The 27,645-nt window shown below is 43.4% G+C and overlaps 1 protein-coding gene across 2 annotated transcripts in view; it reads left to right on the top strand.

Annotated features, from left to right (window-relative positions):
* Positions 1–27,407, top strand: part of ilvbl (ilvB (bacterial acetolactate synthase)-like) — a 41,612-nt gene extending 14,205 nt beyond the window's left edge. For both annotated transcript variants that reach the window (XM_041174571.1, XM_041174570.1), the window contains 11 exons: positions 3,184–3,295; positions 5,418–5,517; positions 6,954–7,051; positions 8,346–8,482; positions 11,139–11,273; positions 14,329–14,443; positions 18,562–18,731; positions 22,333–22,403; positions 23,825–23,896; positions 24,730–24,835; positions 25,861–27,407. In XM_041174571.1, coding sequence (XP_041030505.1) covers positions 3,184–3,295; positions 5,418–5,517; positions 6,954–7,051; positions 8,346–8,482; positions 11,139–11,273; positions 14,329–14,443; positions 18,562–18,731; positions 22,333–22,403; positions 23,825–23,896; positions 24,730–24,835; positions 25,861–26,039 — 1,295 coding nt within the window. In that variant the 3' untranslated portion in view covers positions 26,040–27,407. The remainder of the gene's footprint in view (positions 1–3,183; positions 3,296–5,417; positions 5,518–6,953; positions 7,052–8,345; positions 8,483–11,138; positions 11,274–14,328; positions 14,444–18,561; positions 18,732–22,332; positions 22,404–23,824; positions 23,897–24,729; positions 24,836–25,860) is intronic.
* Positions 27,408–27,645: the final 238 nt, after the last annotated feature.

Below are 27,645 nucleotides of genomic sequence, written 5' to 3'. Positions count from 1 at the left end.
AGTAAGATAAGTGCCCATGGTATTAGAGGCAAGGTAGTAGCATGGATAGAAGATTGGCTGTCTGGCAGGAGGCAGAGAGTGGGGATAAGGGGGTCCTTCTCAGGATGGCGGCCGGTTACTAGTGGAGTTCCACAGGGGTCAGTGTTGGGACCACAACTTTTCACTTTATACATTAATGATCTAGATGAAGGAACTGAGGGCATCCTGGCTAAGTTTGCAGATGATGGGTAGAGGGACAGGTAATATTGAGGAGGCGGGGAGGCTGCAGAAGGATTTGGACAGGTTAGGAGAATGGGCAAAGAAGTGGCGGATGGAATACAATGTGGGGAAGTGTGAGGTCATGCACTTTGGTAGGAAGAATAGAGGCACAGACTTTTCTAAATGGGGAGAGAATTCAGAAATCTGGAGTGCAAAGGGACTTGGGAGTCCTAGTCCAGGATTCTCTTAAGGTTAACTTGCAGGTTGAGTCAGTAGTTAGGAAGGCAAATGCAACGTTGGCATTAATTTCGAGGGAGCTAGAATATAAAAGCAGGGATGTGCTGCTGAGGCTTTATAAGGCTCTGGTCAGACCACATTTAGAATATTGTGAGCAATTTTGGGCCCCGTATCTCAGGAAGGATGTGCTGGCCCTGGAGAGGGTCCAGAGGAGGTTCACGAGAATGATCCCAGGAACGAAAGGCTTAACATATGAGGAACGTTTGAGGACTCTGCGTCTATACTCGATGGAGCTTAGAAGGATGAGGGGTGATCTGATTGAAACTTACAGAATACTGAAAGGCCTGGATTGGGTGGATGTGGGGAAGATGTTTCCATTAGTAGGAGAGAGTAGGACCCGAGGGCATAGCCTCAGAGTAAAGGGAAGACCTTTTAGAACAGAGGTGAGGAGAAACTTCTTTAGCCAGAGAGTGATGAGTCTATGGAATTCATTGCCACAGAAGGCTGTGGAGGCCAGGTCATTGAGTGTATTTAAGACGGAGATAGATAGGTTCTTGATTGGTAAGGGGATCAAAGGTTACGGGGAGAAGGCGGGAGAATGGATTTGAGAAACTTATCAGCCATGATTGAATGGCAGAGCAGACTCGATGGGCTGAATGGCCTAATTTCTGCTCCTATGTCTTATGACTTATCTTAATGTTTGTGTCCTTTTTTTGTTTTGTGTGTTTCGGTCACAGTAAACAATGAACGCATCGGGACTGCTGGAGTTAAGAGGCAGTGAAGAGGGAGCTATTAAGCACAGGAAAAATGCAGACATCTGAGCTGGAAGTACTTGATGCTGACATTGAGTACTGAAAGGGAAGAGCACTCTGTTCCACAGCTTTGACATCCTCCAGTTGAAGAACATTTCAGACAGTTTTCTGAGCTGGCCAGCAGTAGAGAGCTGAATTATCATAGAAATATAGTCACAAACCTAAGATTGACCCCTCATCAGCGATGAGGGTTGCTTAAGATCCTTTGCATGATTGGCTTGTTTCTTCCAAGACAGTACCCACATCAATATCGTCAACATTTGCTATGAAACTGGTTCCAATTCTAAATGAAATACCAAATCTTTTTAGAGACTTGATATCATTCTTGGTTGATCTGGCGAACTATCTCTGAATGCAAGCCAACTGAGCTCTGTATGTCTGTATTTCCTTAAAGACCACTTGATTTTCTGTGCATCAGTCATGTCCCTAGCCAAGCTGTTCCAGTACAGCTACAACACTAGCATCTATCTGGCAATGTGGAAAATTGCCCAGGTATGTCCTGTACACAAAGCAGGACAAATACAACCCAACCAATTACCGCTCCATGAGTCTACTCTCCATAATCAGTAAAGTGACAAAGGGGGTTCCTCCAGGGCCATTTGGCTCCTGACCTCATTACAGCCTTGGTTCGAATGTGGACAAAAGAGCTGAACTCCAGTGGTGAGGTGGCTCTCAAGAGGTCAGGAACTGAGTGGCCCTGGAGGAACTCAGACTGAGCAGTGAGCAGGTTACGGCTAGGCAATTTCCACTTGATGATCCCTTCCAAAGTCAAGTGGGGTAGGAGTGATGATGTCATTGGCAGGGCTGCACCAATAACAACTTAAACACAATCTTACTTCTGCTGAAATAAGGGTGAAAAAAATGTCAAATAACTGAAGGGAGAGAAAAAAGATGGTTTTAGAAGGGGAAGAAAAGGAAAATGCACAAGTACTTGCATGGAAATTCACCAAATGGTAGAGAAAAATCTGTTATCCGCATAAGTCTTACTCAGTTCATCACAATGTGGTAAAGATCGGAAATGACACTCTAGGTCTTGGTCTACCATGAGCTATGCCATGGGATATGTACTAACACTGGATAAGTGTTAATGGAATGGGCTGAGACTGAATCTGTAGAGCAAAACTGGTTGACAACAGCAGACAGCTGCCCTGTTGTGATTTGCTTGTGAGTTAACAGATATTGGAATGGAAAACAGAAGTCAAGTCAGTACCTCATCTTGTGTGTTAGTTGGCATCTCTGTTCTAATGCACTAAGTAATGCTGTTGCTAAGAGGGCCCATTAATTTCTGGAGTGGGAATGTAACATATACCAGAGGCTATTACACTGCACTGGGGTTAAAGTGTGTTGCTTGAGTAGAACAAGAGAAGCTTCAGACAGCTTTTAACTACTGTGACACAGCTTACTGCTGACTCTCCCAAGCAGGGAACTGTAGCAAAGTCGTTATGTTATTGGGTCAGTAATCAAGAGGCCTGGAAACACTAGTTCAAACCCCACCTCAACAGCTGGGGAATTTAAATTCAGTTAACAAAAAAAACAATTCTAGTATCAGTAATGGTAATCATGTAAGTACCGGATTTTCATTCAAAGTAGTGAACCAAATTTTCATAAATGCCCATTAAGGAAGGCCATTCTTAATAGATCTGGCCTAGCTGTATCCACAGACTCATAGCAATGTAATTAACTCTTAACTGACCTCCAAAATGGCCTGGCAAGCCTGCATTGAGGGCAATCAGAAATGGACAATGAATGCTGATCTTGCCAATGACACCCACACCCTGTGAGTGAATGGAAAAGGAAAGCCCTAGTTTCTTAATTGGTCAAATATGACTTGGTCTTTTCACTTGATTCGGTTGACCCAAATCCAGTTAATTTGTATTTAATAATGTTTATTGTAAAACTTTTTTAATATTTGTGCTTGTATTTCCTGTGTGCCTAGGGCCTGTGTTTGTTGAGTTTCCAATTGATGTCCTCTACCCATATCATATAGTTCAGAAAGAGGTCATACCAAAAAGTGCACCTAAAGGAGTTATGGGAAAAGTCATAAACTGGTGAGTTTACTAAAATCGCAGTGCTATAAGGATAAAACTGATAGATTATTTCCTTTAATTCCATGTTTTAAAGCTACAATTTGTGGATTGTTATGTACAATTATTTTTGGTTTTTAATAAGCTTTGTAAAGTCATATTTCAGCCACCAAGTGGGGAATAGTTGCTACAACATTTTCAGTGTTTGTCAGCCTTTCATGGAAATTAATATGGTCTTTCAGAGGAGGAAGGAGGGATTAATGGAGCTACTATCCAACAGAAGCTGCTATTGTTTTTTCCCCAGTTTTCTGTAAATTTAGCCATCACATCCACTGGCACTAACTGAACGTGGCCACAAGTATTGCTTTCCCATTTTCTCTCCCTAGTGTGTTGACTTGTGCTGCAGGACAGTTCCACGGCGCCTTTCAGCACCTCACACAAGTGACCATTATCCTTTTGTGAGCCTAGAAATTGAGTGTGAATGGGTAATTCAACTATGGAGGCATCACAGCAAAGCTCGAACCTATCTTCATCCAGCGTCCACACAATTTCCAGCAGAGGTAAGTTGGCTAGGGATCGGAAACTGGAACGCTGGCTGTTTTTTTTTCCTTTTCCTAGACCGGGGTGGGAGTGCTAAAGCTAAGAATAGCGCCCCCCACCCCCCCATGCCAGTCAGAGCCATTTAAACTTAGAAGAGCTAACATAGCACTAGCTACTTTTATTGATTGTTGCTTGGTGGTACAGAACTTGAGTATTGCTGAAAAAAGGGACATAATGTTGAAGCTTTTTTGTCTTGCACTCATCAGGACAGATGCAAAAATGGCAACTTTTAAAGGGAACAACAATTTATACCTTTATGACAAAAAAAAGTGTTACTTGGTAGGCAAGTTGACTCGGGTCAAGGCATTGCCATTCTTATTTAGGGACTGCCCTCTGCAGACAAAAGGAAAATGCGTTGTGTCTTTTTTGAATTAAACAAAAGCATGGGGGACAATAGTTCCCTGGTGCATTCTCCATGGCAAGGCTTAACCAATTGAAGTCAACTTGGCAAACATGCAGCACCCCTTTCTCATGGAGCATAAATTGTTGCTCCCTTTGAAATTTGGTATTCTTGTACCTGTCCTAATGATTACAAGATGAAAAGCTTTGACAGCATGTTTCCTTTTTCTTCAGCAATACCTTTGATTGTTCTTCACCCCTACATTAATTAGAACAAGTCACCCATCCTGCAGTTAAGTTTGGATGGGGGTGGGGTGGGGTGGAGTTTTGTTGAGGCAAGTAGTGGAGGAAGAAATTCAGATCTGACACTTTGTCACACCCTCCCCATCCCCAGCCTTTCGATTGGAAAAATGGGAGTGCAGCGCAGGTACGTAAGTTATGATGGTATCATTAAGTGTTTGTCATTTATTTTCAATCAACAAGACTGATTTATAAATGCCAGGTCTACACAGCTTTATAGTGATGCTGTAGTATGATTATAGTGGACTGTGTGCCATTCCTCAACATGAGTTCATTGCGTGATTCTCTTATGCGACTTTGGCTATGTTGTGAAGAGGAAATTGGATCCATGCATATCATATAAGCAAGGGTGGTGGTGGTGGTGGTGGGGGGGTGGTGGGGGGTGCTAATTTGGCTGATCATTTGTGCTAGGTGGCTCTCATGTACAAGGTGTAGGACTGAGAGGAGTGGGTGGATTAACTGATACTTTCCAGTTGGTTTTGGTACAAAAATTAAATATAAATAATATGGTACTTGAGCTGTGAGAGGGAAGTGTACCAGGGAGGGAAGAGACAAAATCCAGCACAGATCTCTGCTCTATTCAATAATCACTGCAGGTTCAGATGAGCTTTTTCCTCTGGTATTTAATTTCTCCAAAACATTCCTCCAAAATTTAGTCAGGAGGACTTAATTTAGGCTGAACGTACTATTCCTGCTCACTATCTGGACTTGTACATAAAAAATCATTTGCGTAGATGACTGAGGAGCTGATTACGCTTCCGAAGGTGAGCTATTTGACATCAAAAGGGTTAATCTGATCCTGTTTCACTTGAAGTTTGGACCTTGGTGAGGGTGATGTTTTAAGTTGTGGACAAGCTTTTCTCTTGTGCAATAATTTACTATCACTTATCTCACCTTCACTTCTTAGGTATCTTCATAACCATCTATATAACCTATTTGCTGGAGCTTGGGACAAAAGGGACATCGCACCTTTGCCAGTGGATCTTCCCATGGCCACAGCTGATGAGGTAGATTCCTAAGACTTGTGATCTTCCAGGTGGAAATAAGCATTTTTATAGCATCATGGGCAGCAGCATTTTTGACCGCTTGAGATCAGTGTAGCCTAGGAATAATCTTGTGACCCTGCTTTAAATCTCTCTCTTAAACTGAGATAATTGCTCACAGGGTGAGAGATGGTAGTGTTGGCAGATGAATACATTCCACTATTGATGCCCATTGTTAATCTCAAATGTTCAGTCTGTGCATCATGCATGGCTTCACCCTCTGCTGCAGCCCTTTCCCTTACACACATTAACTGCTTTTTTGACTCATCTCTGGGTGAGATGTATCTGCAAGTAGTTTTTTTTTCCAGTTGTCTGCTGGCCAACAGGAACCACGTTGACCCTGCCTTCGAGTTAATTTAATTGTGACCTTTTGATTTATCAGACGGGGGACCTTTACCCCCTCTCAGTCTTTGTATCGTTTAAATGCAGGCCCTAAATATGAGGGGAAAGCGTCTTCATTCACAAGTGTCACCCAGTCCCTCTTTGAGACATATACCTACAACATTGTCACACCAGCTGAAACTGAAGGAGAGAGAGGCTATACCTCAAAATCACAGCTGCAGAAACCACTGCACCTTTCACCACTGATTCAAACAAAAACACACAATAAACAGTGAATGGGTCTCACTCTAACAAAGGAATCAACAGCTAATGCATCACAGTAACTAGAAGGTTCCCACAGTCAGTTGAACATTTTCTCTACTTTTCTGCATTAAATATTGCAGTGCACGAGCTCTGATCCTTTCATTCAGTTTTTCCAGCCTGCTGACAAAAGCTTAAGCGGACATTGCATGGGTCACGATTTCAAAAAGGCAGCGTTATTTTTTAAAACAGAAACTAAACCAATTTTAACCTTCAATAAAAATTGCTCCTTTTTATTTATTTTTCCTCTTTGCTGATTTCTGTCTCCAGGAACGTTTGTTCTCCTCTTCCCCCAATACCTCTCCATTTAACCTGCCATCAGCTACCTGTTTTATTCTGTTTGACAGCTGGCAAGCGGCTCACCCAAACAGCCATTCTTCATGTGTAACCCTTGACTTGGTGCTGGGTTACTTGACTATGGAGGGCATCATAATTCAGCCCGTTGGTGCCCTTACCCGAAACCTGTAGACTTAGTGGTGGTTTCTGGACATTGATGAAGAACAGGATAGTTCTTCCCTACCTTCCCAAAATTGAGGGGTACTGAGGCCAATTGAAGCAATCCTATGAGCACTGTTGCTGAGATCAACTGACTTAGTACGGTAATGATCAAACTTTTGCTTGTCTTTATGGCTCAACTACTTACTTTATTAATCGACTTGGGCTTCAAGCATGCATTTTCCACTTAGTATCGCAAAAAATAACGTTTGCATGCAATGTTTGTGCAACAATTTCTGAAGGTTTAATTTTTGCTTCTTTAGGTGCAGTGCTGTGTGGAGATAGTGAGCAGGGCTAAAAAACCAGTCATCCTTCTGGGCAGTCAGGCAACACTCCCACCTACACCTGTGGACAACGTCCGGTAAGTCACTGATCAACTGATGTCCATGATCTGGCCTAGCTCTCTTTTCCCTGCTTTATCAAAACTTGCATCCCAACTTGCAACCTTTAGTGCATGTGACCTTGGTGAGGTTGGTGTTTTAAATTGCGGACAAGCTTTTCTATCATGCAAGCCTGGAACTACTTTGGGATGCTCTGCTGTTTAAGGATTGGGTGGCACATGGAGCTAGTGTCTTGCTATAAACTTTAAGATCTGGGGTCGAACATGGCATGGAAACCGCCTCTTTGGCAGTCAAAGTTTCCATTTCCCTTACGTAGGGAAAGCTATCTCAGCATTTTACAGGAAAGAACCTGGATCCTTACTTAATCCTTTTTCGCCTTTTTCTTTGGCAAGCCAGCATTTGTTCCCCATCCCTAACGACCCTTGAACTGAATAGCTCACTCGGCCATTTTAGAGGATGGTTAAGGGCCAGCCACATTTCTGTGGGCCTGGAGTCACATGTAGGCCAGATATGGTAAGGATGGCAGATTTCCTCCCTGAAAGCAGATGGGTTCTTAAAACAATTGATGATAGTTGCCCTGGTCACCATTACAGAAATGAGCTTTATATTCCAAATTTATTTACTAAATTTAAACTCCACTAGCTACCATGTTAGAATTTGAACCCATGTCCCAAGAGCATTAGCCTGTCTGGATTACTAATGCAGCGACCTTATCACATGTTACTGTCTACCCCCTCCCCCACCCCTCGTATTGTGACAGCAAGTGTGGGGAGGGGAGCTGGAGGAATGGCCAGAGAGGGATTTTGAGAGACTTGGGATTGGGTTGGGGAATAATGAAGTGTGTTGGATTAGGGAAATTTTAAAAAGCAGGTATGTAAAAACTAAAGAAGCAGGAGAGGTGGAGGTTGTGGGCTGAATGCATGGACTTCACGTGCAAGACATTGGTTGTGAGCTACACCTTGAAATGTGTTTGGGGACATTTTTAATCTGTGTCCTAATTGACATAAATCTGTAACACAAAACTGGTTCCTTTTTGGCCCAATCTAGCACTAGGCTTTAAGCACTGATTTTGCATACGCACAGTGTTCTGTAAACAGTCATGAGATTGGGTAGTATTCCCATATCTACAGCAAATCCATTTTAGAAATACTTGCAAAGTTGGAATGGGAAAGATAAAATTAACAAGATTTTGGCTTTTGTGTTGACTTTTACTCTTATTCCACGTGATCCCTTAGCTGGGTGAAACACCACTCTTGGTCTGGAGTAGTACAGTGGCATGGTAATGTACCAGATATTGTAAACATTTCCATCTAGGGCAGCTCTGGAATCTCTGGCTATTCCTTGCTTCCTGGGAGGCATGGCTCGAGGACTGCTGGGAAGGGACAGCCCCATTCACATCCGACAGAACCGAAGAGATGCTTTGAAAGAGGCAGACCTGGTCATACTGGCAGGTCAGTGAGATCCTGATCAAACATTAGTGGGAGGCCTTTAACTGAATTGTCTCAAATACCTGCAGTAATCATTAAAGCTGAATTTAAAAAAGACTTTCTCATTTATTTAGGGCTTTAACACATCTTTCAATTCACCTTGAAATGAAGTAACTGACAATGATGGCAGCAGCCATTCTGTGTACATGGTGCCGTGTGATGTTTCACTGAAATGCCATAAAACAGGCTATGCGCGATTCTCTGACTGACTGACTATTGGCACTGGTTGGCAAGGTCTCTGAAAGGCTCCAACTTGATGCTTTCTTATGTGACTGTGACATGTGAGTGGCAGCCTTTCCATCTTTTCAGCATGTTGTACCAAAGCTGTTGGAGTGGATTCATTGGGCGTGATTAGTGAGCCTTGGACTGGACTCATGTTGACCAGCGTCAGTCTTTGATGTTGCTCAAAAAAAAATTTGTTTTCTAACCTTTTCGTGGGACAAAAAGTAGGAACAGGAGTAGGCTATTCAGCCCCCTGAGCTCGTTTCACCATTGAGTAGCTTATGGCTGATCTGTACCTTGACTCCATTTACCTACCTTAATTCCATATCCCTTAATACCTTTGCCTAAATCATAACAATCTCAAATTCTGGAGGTCGCCAGCATCACTGATGCCAGTCTTCAGCCAATTCGATTCACTCCATGTGATATCAAGAAAGGTTGAAGACTATGGACCCTGACAACATTCTAGCAATAGTACTGCAGACTTGTGTTCCAGAACTTGCTGCGACCCTAGCCAAGCTGTTCCAGTATAGCTACAAAATTGACATCTACCGAGCAATGTGGAAAATTTCCCAGATATGTCCTGTACACAGAAAGCAGGACAAATCTAACCCAGCCAATTACCACCACATCAGTTTACTCTCGATCATAGTAAAATGATGGAAGAGGTCATCAACAGTGCTATCAAGTGGCACTTGCTTAGCAATAACCTGCTCACTGAAGCTCAGTTTGGGTTCCATCAGGGCCACTCAGCTCCTGACCTCATTTCAGCCTTGTTTCAAACTTGGACGAAAGAGCTGAACTCCAGAGGTGAGGTGAGAGTGACTGCCCTTGACATCAAGTCAGCATTTGACCAAGTGTGGCATTAAGGAGCTCTAGCCAAACTGGAGTCAATGGGAATCAGGGAAAACTCTCCACTTGTTGGGAGTCATAGCTAACATAAAGTACGATGGTTGTGGTTGTTAGAGGTCAATCGTCTCAGTTCCAGCACATCGCTGCAGGAGTTTCTCAGGGTAGTATTGTAGCTCAACCATCAGCTGCTTCATTAATGACCTTCCTTCCATCATAAGGTCAGAAGTGGGAATGTTCGCTGATGATTGCACAATGTTGAGTACCATTCACGACTCCTCAGATACTGATGCAGTCCATGTCCAAATGCAACAAGATCTGGACAATATCCAGGCTTAGGCTGACAAGTGACAAATAGCATTCGTGCCGCACAAGTGCCGGGCAGTGACCATCTCCAACAAGAGAGAAGCTACCCATCGTCCCATGACATTCAATGGCATTACCATCGCTGAATCCGCCACAATCAACATCCTGGGGGTTACATTTGACCAGAAACTGAACTGGATTAGCCATATAAATACTGTGGCTCCAAGAGCAGGTCAGAGGCTAGGATCCTGTGATGATTAATTCAGCACCTGATTCCCCAAAGCCTGTCCACCATCTACAAGGCACAAGTCAGGAGTATGATGGAATACTCTCCATTTGCCTGGATGCGTGCAACTCCAACAACACTGAAAAAGCTTGACACTATCCAGAGCAAAGTAACCTGCTTGATTTGCACCCCACCCACAAACACTCACTCCCTCCATCATCAATACACAGTAGCAGCAGTGTGTACCATCTACAAGAGGCACTGCAGGAACTCGCAATGGCTCCTTAGACAGCACCTTCCAAACCCACAACTACTACCATCTAGAAGGACAATTGCAGCAGGCACGTGGGAACACCACTACCTGGAAGTTTCCCTCCAAGCTACTCACTATCCTGACTTGTAAATATATCGCTGTTCCTTCACTGCCACTGGGTCAAAATCCTGGAACTCCCTTCCTAACAGCACTGTGGGTATGCCTTTCCACATGAGCTGCAGTGGTTCAGGAGGGCAGCTCCCAACCCTCTTCTCAAGGGCAATTGATGATGGACAGTAAATAGCGTAGCCAGTGATGCCCACATCTCATAAATGAAAAAAAATTAAATTAAAGTGCTCTTGATCTGTTTGAATGCTTCATATAATGAGCTAATGTTCTCAATGTTAGCACACGTTGCATTCTACAAAATCGATACCAACTGTGCGCTAATTGTACTTTTTGAAAAAAACAAATGGGCTGCATTTCTCCTCCCCTGTACTGAGGGTCATTCCCAGGCAGCTGCACTGAGCTAGGCGCTGACTTGTGCCCCACTTGGCACATTGCAATAGATTGAGTAGGGAGAAGTCTTCATTTAATGAAATGCGCAATCAGGAAGGATGAGGAACGTTAACTGTAGTAAAATTCTGGCCTTAATCAGATTGGTTGTCAATTGAACTTCTATGCGGCTCTGTCCTACTGTAGGGTCGGTGACTTCAGCTCCCACCTGCCCCCGTCTGATGGTTTTTCCAATTTTTGACAAACAGGTACAGTGTGTGATTTCCGCTTGTCTTATGGACGTGTTCTCAGCAGACGAAGCCAGATAATTGCTGTAAACCGTAACCGCTCACAGTTGCTGAAAAACTCAGACATGTTCTGGAAGCCAACACTTGCTGTGAGAGGTAAGTGGTGACATCTCCATTTAAGAACGAAGGGTTAGCTCCCTACAATGGGGTCAGAGAATGCACAGCCCATGCTTGCACTGAAAGCTACAAACCTGGCTTGTTACGGTTTAGTCTGAGCTTTGACCTCTGAGACTGCACAAGCAGTTGTCAAGCTTGGCCTCTTGCTCTCTGTCTGACTAGAGAAGGCAAAAGAAAGCAGGCCTGATTGAGATTGACTGGCCAACATTGAATTGAGAGCGAGGGGGAGAGAGAGAGAGAATAAATGAATGTCAGGTCCCATTACTGAAACAAAAACAAAAATTGCTGGAAAAACTCAGCAGGCCTGACAGCATCTCTGGAGAGGAAGACAGAGTTAATGTTTCAAGTCCGTATGACTCTTCATCAGAACTAAAGAGAAATAGCAATATGGTGAAATATAAAACAAAAACAGAATTACCTGGAAAAACTCAGCAGGTCTGGCAGCATCGGCGAAGAAGAAAAGAGTTGACGTTTCGAGTCCTCATGACCCTTCGACAGAACTTGAAATATAAGCTGTTTAAGGGGGGTGGAACAGGTGGAGCTGGATAGATGGCCAGTGATAGGTGGAGGCAAAGGAGAGATTGCCAAAGATGTCACAGACAAAAGGACAAAGGGGTGTTGACAGTGGTGATATTAGCTAAATGATGTGCTAATGGGGACATTAAGGGTGGAAAGCAGGATGAGCAAGTGACAGAGAGCCCTAGTGGGGGTGGGTTGGGGGGAAGGGATCGAAATAGGCTAAAAGATGGAGATAAAATAATGGATGGAAATAAATTTTTAAAATAATAATAATAGAAATAGGTGGGAAAAGAAAAAAAATGTACATATAAAAATATGTATAATAATTATTAGAAAAAAGGGGATCAACAGGGGGGTGAGGATGGAGGAGAGAGTTCATGATCTAAAATTGTTGAACTCAATATTCAGTCCGGAAGACTGTAAAGCTCCTAATCGGAAGATGAGGTGCCGTTCCTCCAGTTTGCGTTGAGCTTCACTGGAACATTGCAGCAGGCCAAGGACGGACATGTGGGCATGAGAGCAGGGTGGTGTGTTGAAATGGCAAGCGACAGGGAAGTCTGGGTCATGCTTGCGGACAGACCGAAGGTGTTCTGCAAAGCGGTCACCCATTCTTACTGAATTCCTTCCCGATATTCACATGTGAAGAGTTCCCATTTGGGAAAGATACAGATGGGTTGCTAAGCACTTAGCAATCAGCACCTTCAGGCAGGGTGATGGTTTGGGGAAGAGAAGGGAACATTGAGGAATAAGGGAACATTAGACTGGGTAGGCTAATGTAAGATATAGTTTGGATGTAAGCAGGAGGCCAGCTTCAAGTCCAACCCCCCCCCCCCAAAAAGCCATTCAGAAGGCAGAAGGACTGCTTAGTCAAATCCTTCTCTTAAGCCCCAACCCTCAAACAAGCTACAAGGAGGTTTGTGCATGGACCCTATACCAGAGGCTGAATGGAGGAAGGAAGATCTTAAGTGACCAGATGTGTAGATGAGGGGAGTGCAGTTGATGTAGTTTATATGGATTTCAGCAAAACCTTTGACAAGGTCCCACATGGGGGACTTATAAAGAAGGCAAATGCACATGGGATATAGGGTAATTTGATAAGGTGGATTCAAAATTGGCTTAGTTGTAGGAGATAGAGGGTGATGACAGAAGGATGCTTTAGTGACTGGAAGCCAATGTCCAGTGGTGTACCACAGGGATCTGTGCTCGGTCCCCTATTATTCGTCATTTATATAAATGACATAGATGACTGTGTGTGGGGGGGTGAGCGGTAGGATTAGTAAGTTTGCGGATGACACAAAGATTGGCCGGGTGGTTAACAGTGAAGTTGAGTGTCTTCAGCTACAGGAAGATATAGACGGGATGGTCAAATGGGCAGATAAGTGGCCGATGGAATTTAACCCTGAAAATTGTGAGGTGATACACTTTGGAAGGAGTAATTTGAGAAGGAAGTATTCAATGAACGGCATGACACTAGGAAGTTCTGAGGAACAAAGGGACCTTGGTGTGTGTGTCCATAGATCTCTGAAGGCAGAGGGGCATGTTAGTGGGATGGTGAAAAAGGCATATGGGACACTTGTCCTTATCAATCGAGGCATAGATTACAAAAGTAGGGAGGTCATGTTGGAGTTGTATAGAAGTTTGGGGAGGCCACAGCTGGAGTACTGTGTGCAGTTCTGGTTGCCACATCATAGGAAGGATGTGATTGCACTGGAGGTGGTGCAGAGGAGATTCACCAGGAGGTTGTCTGGGATGAAACATTTAACTTATGAAGAGAGGTTGGATAGACTTGGGTTGTTTTCTTTGGAGCAGAGAAAACTGAGGGGCGACCTGATCGAGGTGTACAAGATTGAGAGGCATGGACAGGGTGGATAGGGAGCAGTGGCTCCCCTTAGTTGAAGGGTCAGTTACGAGGGGACATAAGTTCAAGGTGAGGGGCAGGAGGTTTAGGGGGGGATGTGAGGAAAAGGTTTTTTACCCAGAGGGTGTTGACGGTCTGGAATGCGCTGCCTGGGAGGGTGGTGGAGATGGGTTACCTCACATCCTTTAAAAAGTACATGGATGAGCTTGGCACGTCATAACATTCAAGGCTATGGACCAGGTGCTGGTAATTGGGATTAGGTAGATAGGTCAGGTGTTTCTCATGTGTTGGTGCAGATGGGCTGAAGGGCCTCTTCTGCACTCTGTGATTAGTGTCCTGGTACTTCACAACCAATATTAATGTTCTCTCAGTGATGCCTGTTGCTTGATTGCACCTGGGTTGTATACGTTTGTGTCACATCTTTTATTTAAAAAGAGAATTCACTGCCCAAATGCCAACCAGGAATGGGAAATTCTTGGTTTCCATTGAATGAAGGGGTAATTGGTTGACACCTGGCAACATTGCAGCATTTTGCAAAGATGTTCATCTAGATTGGGACTATCCCATCACTGTTTTCTGAAACATTATGATATCTGATTTGTTTAATTGTAATTCCGCATGCAATATATCTGAATATTGTGTCTTTGTTCCTCTTAGGTGACCCTGGTTCCTTTTTAGTTCAATTGGCAGAGGGGCTAAAGGGTTACCAGGCTCCCAGTGATTGGACCCGATGTCTGAAGGAGGGAGATGTTAAAAAGGAGAAGACTAACAGGTAGGAATATAAAAAGAAAAAGGAACTTGAGCACTATAAACCTAGAATAAAATGGTGTTTCCTTTTATTAAAACAGTGCATATTACAGGGCAACATGAAGGGTAGAAGGGGCTAACGATCTCCAGCAATTTGAGCTACTTTGAATGAAAGGTAATATATTAAATGTAAGCGATTATCATCAAACAAGATAATCTTCTGAGTTGTGAGGAAATTCAGAGTAAGTGGTTGAGGCAGAAACTGAGAATATTTAACTGGAATAAGTGAATGAAGCGATGTTGCATTCAGCAAGTCAGAAAGAGGCCATTCTGCCCATTGTGTTCATGCTAGATTTTTGGAAGAGCAAATCAGCTACTCCCACTCTCCAGCCCTTTTCCTGTGGCCCTTCAATTTTTTCCTGCTCAGGTGCTCATTTAATTCCCTTTTGAAAACTACAATTGAATCTGCCTCCATGACGCACTCAGGAGGTAGTAGTAGTAGTAGTAGTAGTAGGCACTTTTTCAAAATAAGGGCTTGCCCATTTAGGACAGCGATGAGGATTTTTTTTTCTCCCAAGGGGCTGAGACACTTTGGAATTTCCTTCCTCAAAAGGTGGTTGAGGCAGACTCCTTGAATATCTTTAAGGCAGAGGTAGATAGATTCTTGATAAGCAAGGGGGTAAAAGATTATCGAGTGTAGGCAGGGAAATGGGTTTAAGGTCAGATCAGCCATGATCTTATTGAATGGTGGAGCAGGCTTGAGGGGCTGACTGGCCTTCTCCTCCTCATTCGTATGTTCATATAGAGTCATACAGCACAGAAACAGGCCCTTTGGCCCATCATGTCTGTGCTGGCCATCAAGCACCTATCTATTCTAATCCCATTTTCTAGCACTTGGCCTGTATGCTGTTTGGCGTTTCAAGTGCTCATCCAAATACCTAAATGTTGGGAGGGCTCCTGTCTCTACCACCCCCTCAGGCAGTGTGTTCCAGATTCCAGCCACCCTCTGGGTGAAAAAAAAAATCCTCAAATCCCCTCTAAACCTCTTGCCCCTTACCTTAAATTTATGCCCTCTGGCTATTGACACCTCTGCTAAGGGGAAAAAGTTTCTTCCAATCTAAGCCCCTCATAATTTTGTATACCTCTATCAGGTCTTCCCTCAGCCTTCTCTGCTGTAAGGAAAACAACCCTAGCCTATCCAGTCTCTCTTCATAGCTGAAACACTCCAGCCCAGGCAACATCATGGTGAATCTCCTCTGCATCCTCTCCAGTGCAATCACATTCTTCCTATAGTGTGGTGACCAGAACTGCACACAGTACTCCAGCTGTGGCCTAAATAGTGTTTTATACAGCTCCAACATAACCTCCCTGCTCTTATATTCTATACCTTGGCTAATAAAGGTGCCTTCTTAACCATCTTATCTGCCTGTGCTGCTGCCTTCAGGGATCTATGGACATGTACACCAAGGTCCCTCTGATCCTCTGTATTCCCCAGGGTCCTACTATTCATTGTGTATTCCTTTGCCGTGTTAGTGCTCCCAAAATGCATTTCCTCACACTTCTCGGGATTAAATTCCATTTGCCCTTGCTCTGCCCATCTTGCCAGCCCATCTATATTGCTCTGTAATCTAAGGCTTTCCTCCTCACTATTTATGAAACCCCCAATTTTCGTGTCACCTGTGAGTAATGCATTACAGATCCCAACCATTCGCAGTGATTTTTTTTTAAAAAAAAAGTTTTTCCTTGTGTTGCTGTTGGTTCTGTTGGCATTCCAGAAAATGTGATTGGGACTACTTACTCTGGTTGAGAGTAAGTGCTGACAGAATCGTTGAGAGAAATGGCCAGTTTCCATTGTAAATTCTGTGTATTTGCCTTTTGAACCACTGGGGGAAGACGCCCTCATACTTAAAAATGTTGTTGGTATATTACTCATTTGCCATATGGCTCTTTACTAAGATTTTAATGAAAGATCCTCTGAAAGCTGTTATTTATCCAGTCAATAGCTAAACCAAATAGCCCAGCTTTGATCTCTGTGATTAAGTGGAGGACACATTGTAGAGATTTGGCTTGTATCCTTTTGAGTATAGGAAATTGAGGGGTGATCTTATCGAGGTATTTAAAATATTAAAAGGTGTTCACAGGATAAATGCAAAGTTAATATTTTCTCTGGTGGCAGGGTGGGGGCGGAATTGAGAACAAGGGACACATTTTAAAATTAGAGCTAGGCCATTCAGTAATGCAATCAGAAAATTGTTTTTCATACAGTGGGTACTAGAAATTTGTAACTCTCTCCCCTTAAAAGGCTGTTGATGTTGATGCCAGGGCATTTGGAACTTTCAAACTGAGGAAGTTAGATATTTCTTAGTGAAAGGGATCCAGACTGTTGAGCTGAGCTGAGGTGCAGATCAGCCATGATCTAATTGAATAGCGGAAGAGCCCCGAGGAGCTCAATGGCCCGCTCCTGTGTCTATGTCTGTGCAAGGTTAGCTGATCTCCCATGTTGGAGATAGGAAGCATGTTGTAGTTGGACTGGTCAGCTGGTGTCTGAGAGAAGAATCAGCTGAGGATCCCAATCCCAAGTACTGGCTGTGGAGCCCTGCAGCAAATTGCATGAGCACTCGTGTTAGGTGACCACAGGATGGTACTGGGATGCCCCAAAGGTCAAATAGGTTAATAATTGCTGTCGAGGTTCACACACAAGTAGTACCCTTTGATCAAGTTAGTGGATGCTGGAGAAAAAGTAACAATCAAAGGATCGATGCCTTTAAGAGGGAGCAGCCCAAGCTAATGAGAAAAGAATTTGAGCTGTTGCTGCTGAGTTTCATTGTTGGAGACTTATATGCTGGCATTAAATTTAGAGGTGTAAATAAACATTGCAATAATGGAGTACAGTACCAAGTAGGGTGGAAGGTTAAAACAACAGGAGGTGTGAGTTAAATATTAGGAAGCTTGCCCTTAGGAAGGGAAGTTGAGAAATATTTTCATGCCGGGGGGGGGGGGGGGGGGGGGGGGGGGGGGGGATGGGGGGGGGAAATAAACTTTACCAAGTTACCAGGGATGGTCATAAAGCAAATGGTACAAATGGTTCAACAAAATACTTGCTTTTCTGTAAAGTGCCGGGGTGATGTGTTGGTGAGGCTGAGATTGATCAAAAATGGGCTCTAACAGTCTTTCCCTGTTCCTAGAAATGATGGTGTTTTCATAAGTTCTCATGTTTATGAATCACCTTATCATATCATATCCTCAGGCATTTCAGTGTGACTCATGTAAGTTTTATTTTTGAATTATAATCACTGTTATGTAGAAAAATGCAGTAAGATTCCACAGATGGTAAATGCGATGACTTACCAGGCACTTTGTTTCTTGCAGTGGTAGTTGAGAGAGGATTATTGGCCAGGATACTCAGGAAAAAGTCCTGCGCTTTGGTTAGTGTCCATCCAGATAGGGTGTCATTTAAAATAATCCACCTAAAAGATGGCACAACTGACAATGTGGCACTCCCTCAGTCCTGATCAATAACATCAGCCTAGATTATGTTCTTAGGTTGGACTTGAACCGTACCTGAACTCACTGGGTCAGAAATAATGGAACTCCTTTCCTAATGGTACTGCATAGCTACACCATGTGGACTGCAGCGGTTCAAGAAGTTGACTACTACCTCCTTCTCGAGGGCAAATAGGGATGGGCAACAGATGCTGGTCTTGCCAGTGGCACCCACATCCCATAAATGTTTTTTCAAAAAAAATGCTGAGATGAGGGTGCTACCAACTGAGTCATGATGGACAATATTTCAGGGTTTTAGAGTTGGGATGGGTCAGATGAGGTGCAAATTGAGCTGGTGGGAGGTGCTGAGAAGGCATAGTTATTTAACAGGTGGATATCCATTTGAAGGATCAGGCAGCAGAAGACATTCTGTGAATCACAATTGTTTTATTGTTAAACTATAGTTCAGAACAAATACCAATTTCCATTCTTTCCTTCTGGATCCTCTTCTTGTTCAGAAGTTAACCAGCTACTGGAGCAAAACCCAGCTCTTACAGGCTTCAATGAGTATCACCTGCTCTCAATTCACTCTGAATCTTGTCCTGGTTTACTCTAGGGAACTGCGTTTCTGAAATGGGATATTCATTTTTCATCTTTCAGTGAAAAGGCAGAGGAGGAAGTGGCGAAACACCTGAATCCACTGAAGGTTCTGCATCACGTTGAGCATTTGTTGGAGGAAGACAGCATAATAGTGACGGATGGGGGTGACTTTGTGGGCAGTGCTGCCTATATCTTGAAACCCCGAGGGCCCCTCCGATGGCTCGATCCTGGTCAGTACAAACAGAATTGTTGAAGGAGCCTCTGGGTTACAAAGGGGAGTGGGGGGGATCGACCAGGGTCCCCTGTTGGAAAATGGACTTTGGTAAGAGTTGGCTAGAGTTCAGCTGTGATTTCCTTTCTGTCGTTAAATAACCAGTTAACAACCACCACCTAAACTTAGAGACGTTTTACTTGGATGGAGTACTAGCGAGTTAGCACCTCTAGAAGAGGGGTGCGGAGGGAAAAGAATATTTACTTAAAGATCAAGTTTCAGTGTTCGAACTTATGAAATGTCAAATTTGCAATGAATTCTAGAATATAGCACCATAACAAAGAACAAAGAAAAGTACAGCACCGGAACAGGCCCTTTGGCCCTCCAAGCCTGTGCCAATCATATTGCCCGTCAACTAAAACATTTTGCACTTCCGGGGACTGTATCCCTCTATTCCCATCCTATTCATGTATTTGTTAAGCTGCCTCTTAAACACCACTATCGTACCTGCTTCCACCACCTCCTCTGGCAGCGAATTCCAGACACTTACTACCTTCTGCGTAAAAAACTTGCCCCTCACATCTCCTCTATAGTTTTCTCCTCACACCTTAAATCTGTGTCCCCTAGTAATTGACTCTTCCACCCTGGGAAAAATCTTCTGACTATCTACTCTGTCCATGGCACTCATAATTTTGTAAACTTCTATCAAGTCGCCCCTCAATCTCCGTTGCTCTAGTGAGAACAATCCGAGTTTCTCCAACCTCTCCTCATAGCTAATAACCTCCAGACCAGGCAGCATTCTGGTAAACCTCCTCTGCACCCTCTCCAATGCCTCTATATCCTTCTGATAATGTGGCAACCAGAATTGCACGCAGTATTCCAAGTGTGGCCTAACTAAGGTTCTATACAGCTGCAACATGACTTCCCAGCTTTTATACTCAATACCCCTGCCAATGAAAGCAAGCATGCCATAATGCCTTCCTGACTACCTTACCCACCTGCGTTGCCACGTTCAGTGACCTGTGGACCTGTACACCCAGATCCCGCTGCCCATTGATGCAGTTAAGGGTTCTGCCATTTACTACATAATTCCTTCCTGTATTAGACATTCCAAAATGCATTACCTCGCATTTGTCTGGATTAAACTCCATCTGCCATTTCTCCGCCCAAATCTCCAACCGATCTATATCCTGTTGTATCTTTTGACAATCCTCTTCACTATCTGCAACTCCTCCAACCTTAGTGTCGTCTGCAAACTTACTAATTAGCCCAGTTACATTTTCCTCCAAATCATTTACGTATACTACAAACAGCAAAGGTCCCAGCTCTGATCCCTGCGGAACTCCACTAGTCACAGCTCTCCATTCAGAAAAGCACCCTTCCACTGCTACCCTCTGTCTTCTGTGATCCTCAGAACATCTCCAAATGCTTTGCAACCAATGAGTTACTCTTACAGTCCCTGTTGTTGGGCAAATGCAGAAGTCAATTTGGATACAGTAAAGTCCCATACACAGCAGGACCGAGTGACAAGATTACCTGCTTTTGGCAGTGTTGGTTGAAATAGAAATATTGGCCGGGATACCAAGATATCATTCTGCCCTTCAAATAGTACCAAGGATCTTTCACACGCAGGCTGATGATACGCGGTTTAATGTCTTGTCTGAAAATCAATTTTGGGACAATGCAGTACTCCCTTGACAGTGCACTTAAGTTTCTGCCTATATTAAGTGCTCCAGACTCTAGTGGAGCTTGAAGCTGTAACCTGTTGACTGAGGAGAAAGATTAAAGCATTGTTCTTTAACCTTAACATCAATTTTTTGGTGTCCATATCAAATTATGAACCCTAATATATCTGATCAGGCTGAGAGGAGAGGGCATGGTTAACATCAGTGGATGTACAGTCAGTAACAGGTAATGCTGTTAAATGAAAGGAGTTAGCAGGCTTGATCTGTGTATGGCAGGTGGGGCAGGAAGGCACAGCTAGTGTAGACACGGCCCTGCTAGGTTCAAGGTGATGATTATCAAAAAATTAATCTGCTTGAGGTTATTTAATTTAAAACAACTTTTGCTTTGAAATAGGAAGATCTCAAGTGTAAGATTATGCCAACAGCAGTGGATGGGGAGCAGGATGGTGCAGAGTTGGAAGGCTGTCACATTTAAGCTGCTATGTAGAAATGCAGTGGCAAAGGCATTTGGTCCATTTGACCTAAACCTTCATGAACACTAACCTATCTTATTCCCATTGCATTAACATCTACAGAAACAGGCAAGCAGGCGGGATCTAGGAGACCCTGACAGCGTTTCAGTGCTGCACTGGAGTGTTGCCCTATGTTAATCCAACTCCCGGTGAGGTTCGAACCCATAATCGTCTGACCTAGAAGAGCAACTGGGCCGAATTGCCACACCACTGCCCCCCACACCCCCCCGCAGTTACCCAGTCTGTAATAAATTAAAACATTGCGGATGCTGGAAATCTAAAACAAAAACAGAAAATGCTGGAAAAATTAGGCAGGTCTAACAGCATCTGTGAAGAGAAAAAAACAGTGTTAACGTTTCAAGTCCTTAAGACTTTTCTTCAAAGCCCCAGAATTGCTCGTGCAGCCATGTCACAGTCAATGCCACGTGTTAGATTTCTTTTCCCCTCGGTGTTCAGCTCCAAGCAATTTTGTGCTGCAAATTGCTGGAATTGCAAGCTGCTAAAGGCAAGATAAGAGCACCAGGACCAGCAGACTATCTTTAGCAACTGAAGGAAATAGGGTGAATTTGAGTCAAATCAGGGTCAGAAGGATAAATAAATAGAGTAAAGAAAGATTAGATATGAGTGAGAGAACAGCAAAGGAAATATAAGAAAAGCTAAAATCAAAGAAACCCCTTGGCAAATGACTACCTGCAAGCGTGAGGCCCCACCATTTACTTTCTGGGCTGAAGAAGATTGTATTGCTTCAGGACTAAAAACCACCTCATTAACAGGATCCTTACACTGTGATGTAGCACCCCTGATTTTCTGCAAGTTTAATTTGTAATTATGACACACATGCAGCAACTTTTTGAAAATCACAGGGAGGTTACAGGCGAGCTCCTGTTGAGTGGCACAAATCCTCCAGTAATTTGTAGCAACTCGTAACTCACAGCACAATTCTTCCCCGCCATCAATTACCAGATTTTTTTTAAGCACTAATAACACCATGTGCTGTGAATTTGCCATTAGTTTCCCTGAAAACTCTGGACCAATGTCTCTTAATTCTGACCTTGAGAAATTGTACCTCTACTTGTACTACAGTTGTCAGTTCCAGTAATCCTTCTACTGAATGAATTTACCAACCTGAAAGCAGTTCAGTCCGATGGATTCAGGCTCACTAGCTACTGGGTTAAGTCTGGCCCAATCTCATCACAAGACAATGGCACAGAACTGAAGAAGAGTCATAAGGACTCAAAACGTTAACTCTTTTTTTTCTCTCCACAGATGCTGTTAGCCCTGCTGAGTTTTTCCAGCATTTTCTGTTTTTGTACCCAGTCTGCACTGATTTAACACTTCCTCAATTTAGTGTTTTATCATCTGTTTTTAAGCAGGCTCTGCATTTCTAATAGATTGTTCACCTCAACGGTCTTTCTGTTTCCAGGAGCTTTTGGGACACTCGGAGTGGGTGGTGGGTTTGCACTTGGAGCCAAGCTCTGCAGACCAGAGTCACAGGTCAGTGTATTCACCTTGCTTCCTCACAGGAGCTATGTGCACAAAGCTGGGCTGCTCTGGCCTTTGGATGTGTGCAGAACACACACCTTCAAAAAGAAAGAGGGAGTTTAAATTATTTAAATGCCTGATTAAAATTTTTAGTTGATTTGAGAGAAATCCAGCCTGCCAAAGTCTTGATTCATTGGTGCCATGTTAATGCTGCGTCTCTGCTTCTGGCCTTTCACCTCTGGGATATGGGTTCGAATCCAGCCCCGACTGTTGAGATTTCAGCAGAGGCATGAAGTATGTGTCCCAGCAAATTATCTGTTGCAAAGCCCTAGTTCTGTGCCGTTGTCTTGTGATGAGATTGGGCCAGACTTAACCCAGTAGCTAGTGGGCCTGAATCCTTCGGATTGAACTGCTTTCAAGTTGGTAAATTCATTCAGTAGAAGGATTACTGGAATTGACAACTGTAGTACAAGTAGAGGTACAATTTCTCAAGGTCAGAATTAAGAGACATTGGTCCAGAGTTTTCAGGGAAACTAATGGCAAATTCACAGCACATGGTGTTATTAGTGCTTAAAAAATATCTGGTAATTGATGGCGGGGAAGAATTGTGGCGGGGAAGAATTGTGGTGTGAGTTACGAGTTGCTACAAGTTACTGGAGGATTTGTGCCACTCAACAGGAGCTCGCCTGTAACCTCCCTATGATTTTCAAAAAGTTGCTGCATGTGTGTCATAATTATAAATTAAACTTGCAGAAAATCAGGGGTGCTACATCACAGTGTAAGGATCCTGTTAATGAGGTGGTTTTTAGTCCTGATGTAATACAACCTTCTTCAGCCCAGAAAGTAAATGGTGGGGCCTTGCAGGTAGTCATTTGCCAAGGGGTTTCTTTGTTTTTAGCTTTTCTTATATTTCCTTTGCTGTTACCTCACTTGTATCTAATCTTTCTTTCACTATTTATTTATCCTTCTGACCCTGTTTTAACTCAAATTCATCCTATTTCCTTCAGTTGCTAAAGATAGTCTGTTGGTCCTGGTGCTCAGCAAAAATACAGATGTCTTGTTGCCCTTATCTTGCCTTTAGCAGCTTGCAATTCCAGCAATTTGCAGTACCAAATTGTTTGGAGCTGAAGGCTGAGGGGAAAAGAAATCTAACACGTGGCATTGACAGTGACATGGCTGCACGAGCAATTCTGGGGCATTGGTGGGATATAGAAAACCTTGCTGTACATCTGACCCCTTGTTCTTGGCTTGAAATTCCTGGGTACCTACACTGAGTACCTCAAGCGGAAGATGGTTGTATTCCCAGAACTGGTCATGAATTTAAAAATACAGACCCATTTTTTTTAAATGAGCATGTTTGTTTTTACTGAACCTTGAAGATCATTGTGCTGTTTTGCAGATATCGAGCCTGTGTGTTTTATTTTTGTGTCTAGGTTTGGATTGTTTATGGAGATGGTTCCCTTGGCTACAGCATCGCCGAGTTTGACACTTTCAAACGTCACAAGGTACGTGATATTAAATGGGCGTTTGTCACCACTTCAATAATTTCTTCTTAGTATTATAGCAAGTGCACACTGCAGCAGGGAGATGATAACTTCATTTGACAGTAATTGGGATATTCAAACCCAGTGCTGGCATTTTGTAAGCTACCTCTTTCCACCAATGCTTTTCTAGTGGGAATAGTCTGTGCTCAGGTTTCCTGTGCCTCATCTTATCTCCAGTTTAATGAGTAGCAGTCCATTCTGCTCCCACTAGTGACCCACTGAGACGAGTCCTGGTGAGGATTAGGTCTAATGCTTCATTCTTGGGCTTGTTTTCTTTTTTCTGACATTCCTCTGAAGTGCCTTGGATCATTTTCCTACTGTATAAATGCAAGTTGTTACTGTGCCTCTGCCTGGTTGAATACTTCAGACCCTTCTGTTCTGTGCCTTCAAACGAGTGTGTGGCTAAGATCATGAACTCGCCCTGTGTGGAGTTGTGGGTATAGAGCAGCCAGTGTAGAGTGTACTTTAATTTACTAATGTTGTTAAGAAATAAAGGAACTTATTTATATCTCTAGTTCTGATATCTCTAGTTAGTGAACTAGATGGATTTTTATGACAATTCTTGTAATTTCATACTGATCCTAGCTTTATAATTCAGATTTTATTTAATACTGATACTGTTGTTAATCAGTTCCCTCACTCGTTCAGCAACCCTTCCCTCCACCGAACAATTAGTTAACATTTTTAAATCCAGTCTGAAAGTGTTGTTTGCTTTGCACGCACGAGTGTGTGTATGATGTGTATGTGCATTTACAATTATTTTTCTCATTCATTATTAATTGCTGTTCTTTCAGACTCCTGTAATTGCCTTAGTTGGCAATGATGCCGGCTGGAGCCAGATTTCTCGAGAGCAAGTTCCGTTGCTAGGCAGCAACGTGGCCTGTGGCCTGGCATACACAGGTACATGGCTGGGTGTTCAACTGTACTAATACAGAACTGAGAAATATACATTTTCTGTCTTGATGAGCTTGCCCTGCCCCCTTTGCTGTTTCGATAGCGGGCAGGGGAATGGAAGAGAGACAGAGTTTGAGTCATTTCTATGTATAACTGCATGTGAAAAGCAAGTTTGTATTTAATAGTTTGCAGCTGTCTAATTGCTGAGTGAGCCAGTTTTACTAAGACAATAAAGCCGATGCGCTGGTGCAACTGGCTGAGATTATAAACTTGCCCGTGCCTTTTTACTTACCCCTCTGCACTCACTGTTACTGGGATCCAGTTCCATAGATAATGACCACTCGCTTGGGTCTCACACAAATGCCTATCCCCCATGTGTGAGTTTAGACAGTCGGCAGGCTGTTCTACTCTGGAGGGCATTGTAACTTGGCTTTCTTCTCTTTGCTTTGTCCAACATACACTTGCTCACCCAAGCAGGAGAGAGTGGACAGATACAGCAGTAGGAATCTGGCCTGTATTTTAAGCCTGTGGAATTGAGGCCAGTTCTAGCTGCCCTACACTGTCCCTGTGGTGGATCTGCTAATTCAGCGCAGCTCAGGAACAGAACCTGAACTCTTCCAGATCATACAATAGGTTTGCAAGCTGAACCATGGGAAGACGAGGGCTATTGAGAATGATCGTTCTGTGTCGTTCGATCACTCCATTGTGTCCTGTTAAGTTGGAAATTACCAACTTTTACTTCTGCTTAAGCATGACTGTTAATCTTCAAAGTAAAGGGAAGAAAACCATGAAGGAATGGGCACTAATGGCTCAGATTGGAGTTGGTTACATGGCCCCTGTGAACCTCCCAGTGGTTTCAAGATCCCCACTCATAGGGTGAGGGAATTTTGGAGAGTGTAAGGCCCAGGCCTCTTGCCATACATTGCCAGGGAGCTGAAGGCCGCATTGTAGAGGCTGCCTTTACTCCAGTTACTGCAGGTATCATGAGGACATGGAAGAACAATGACCTTTTATATGTCCTTTCTCCACAGATTACCATACAGTTGCTGAGGGATATGGTGGTAAAGGCTTTTTACTGAACCGAGAGAATGAAGATCAAATGGATGATTTAATAAGGGCTGCTCAGGAGGAATGCAGGAATGGGAACCCTACCCTCATAAACGTCCTAATAGGAAAATCAAACTTCAGGGAAGGTTCCATCTCTGTGTAATAACAGCTTTTGTACAGATCAGAGATTTCATGTTTCATGTGTGCCTTGCCTCTTTATACTCTTGCCCTAGCAGCAAGCAGAGAACAGTGTGGTAAAAGATTGTATATAATCATGCAATAACGTTTGATGCACAAGGTACCAAATCAAAGACTAATTTACACTAATGACCACGGGCATTTCGATTGGTTTTCTGTTTTCAAAAGAAAAAAAAATCAGTGTAAATTTTATGAATTTTTAGATTGATCCGTGTTTTAAGTTTGTTGAATCCCTGATAGTTGTACGGCTTGGAATCTTGTACATCACTGGTTAGTTGTGGTATTTGTTGTCCAGCCTGGAGGCCACTTGAATGATCTTCCCTTTGTCCGAGGAGCCTGGAAGACTTGCTGTGGGTGTGCCTCGGTGGGCTGTCAGGCTGTGGTGTACAGACTGAGCTGGAGTACGGTGCTGTTCCCTCTCCAGCAAAAGAAAGCATGGGAATACTATCTGGAAATCAGATGATCCCTACACAATGAGTTGAAGGGTCTGGCTAAAATAGAGCCAAGGGCCTTTCTTAGTCTTTCTTCAGTGTCTTTTGCTTTATAAATGTCCGGCTTCCAATACTCACAGTGACATTTTGAAACCCAGGAGCTGGTTTATCGAATTGCAGGCACAGCACCACCGCCCCCCCCTCTTCTCTATGGAACAGCAACAACATCTGGTCCTTTGCACTGTGCCAGATTTGACCTTTCAGCTGATACTGCCTATGTTTGAATTCAATTTTCCTGCACTTACCCTCCATCATTTTGTATTCTTTTACAAATCCTCATCCAATTTCCTTTATTAAATGAAGTTCAATTTCATGAGCCACTTGTGGTAAAACCACTCCATGGTCTAACTGACTTCTAATATATGAACAAACAAATTAGGAGTAGGCCATTCAGCCCCTTGTGTCTGCCCTGCCATTTGATAAGATCATGGCTGATCTGATTGTGCCCTCAACTGTACTTTCCAAGTTGTTCTTCTTTCTAATCTTCCCCCTATAACCTTTGATTTCCTTGTCACTCACGAATCTATCTAACTGCCTTAAAAATATTCAGTGACCCAATCTCCAATGCTTTCTGAGGAGGAGAGCTCCACAGACTTTAACAACTCTGAGAGAAAAGCTTTCTCCTCATCTCCATCTTACATGGGCGACCTCTTATTTTTAAACTGTGTCCCTTAGTTTTTGTCTCACCTACAAGGGGAAGCATCCTGTCAGCATCCATCCTGTCAAGTCCCCTCAGGATCTTATATGTTTCAATAAGATCACCTGGTATTGTTCTAAACTCCAATGGATGCAGGCCCAATCTGGCCAGCATCTCCTCATAGGATAACCCCTTCATCCCAGGAATTGTGTGTGGGGGGGTGGGTCGGGGAGTTGGTGAGCTGGGAGGGAGGGTTTTAGACTTTTCCTGAGTCTATGGGTTTGGAGAATTTCCCCACCAGTTGAATCAATCACCACTAACCTTATCAAAATTCCTCATGATTTGGGGAATAAACCCCTCTCAGATGCACTGTAACAGCTTTGATCCTCTCTTACTCTTCCCTTTGGTAACTTGAAAAGCAGCATGGAGCAAATAGAAGCTAT

Source organism: Carcharodon carcharias, chromosome 25, assembly GCF_017639515.1.
Source record: "Carcharodon carcharias isolate sCarCar2 chromosome 25, sCarCar2.pri, whole genome shotgun sequence".
NCBI classification, from domain to species: domain Eukaryota; kingdom Metazoa; phylum Chordata; class Chondrichthyes; order Lamniformes; family Lamnidae; genus Carcharodon; species Carcharodon carcharias.
The sequence above is the reverse complement of the archived record's forward strand: the minus strand, read 5'-3'. Positions and strand labels throughout refer to the sequence as shown.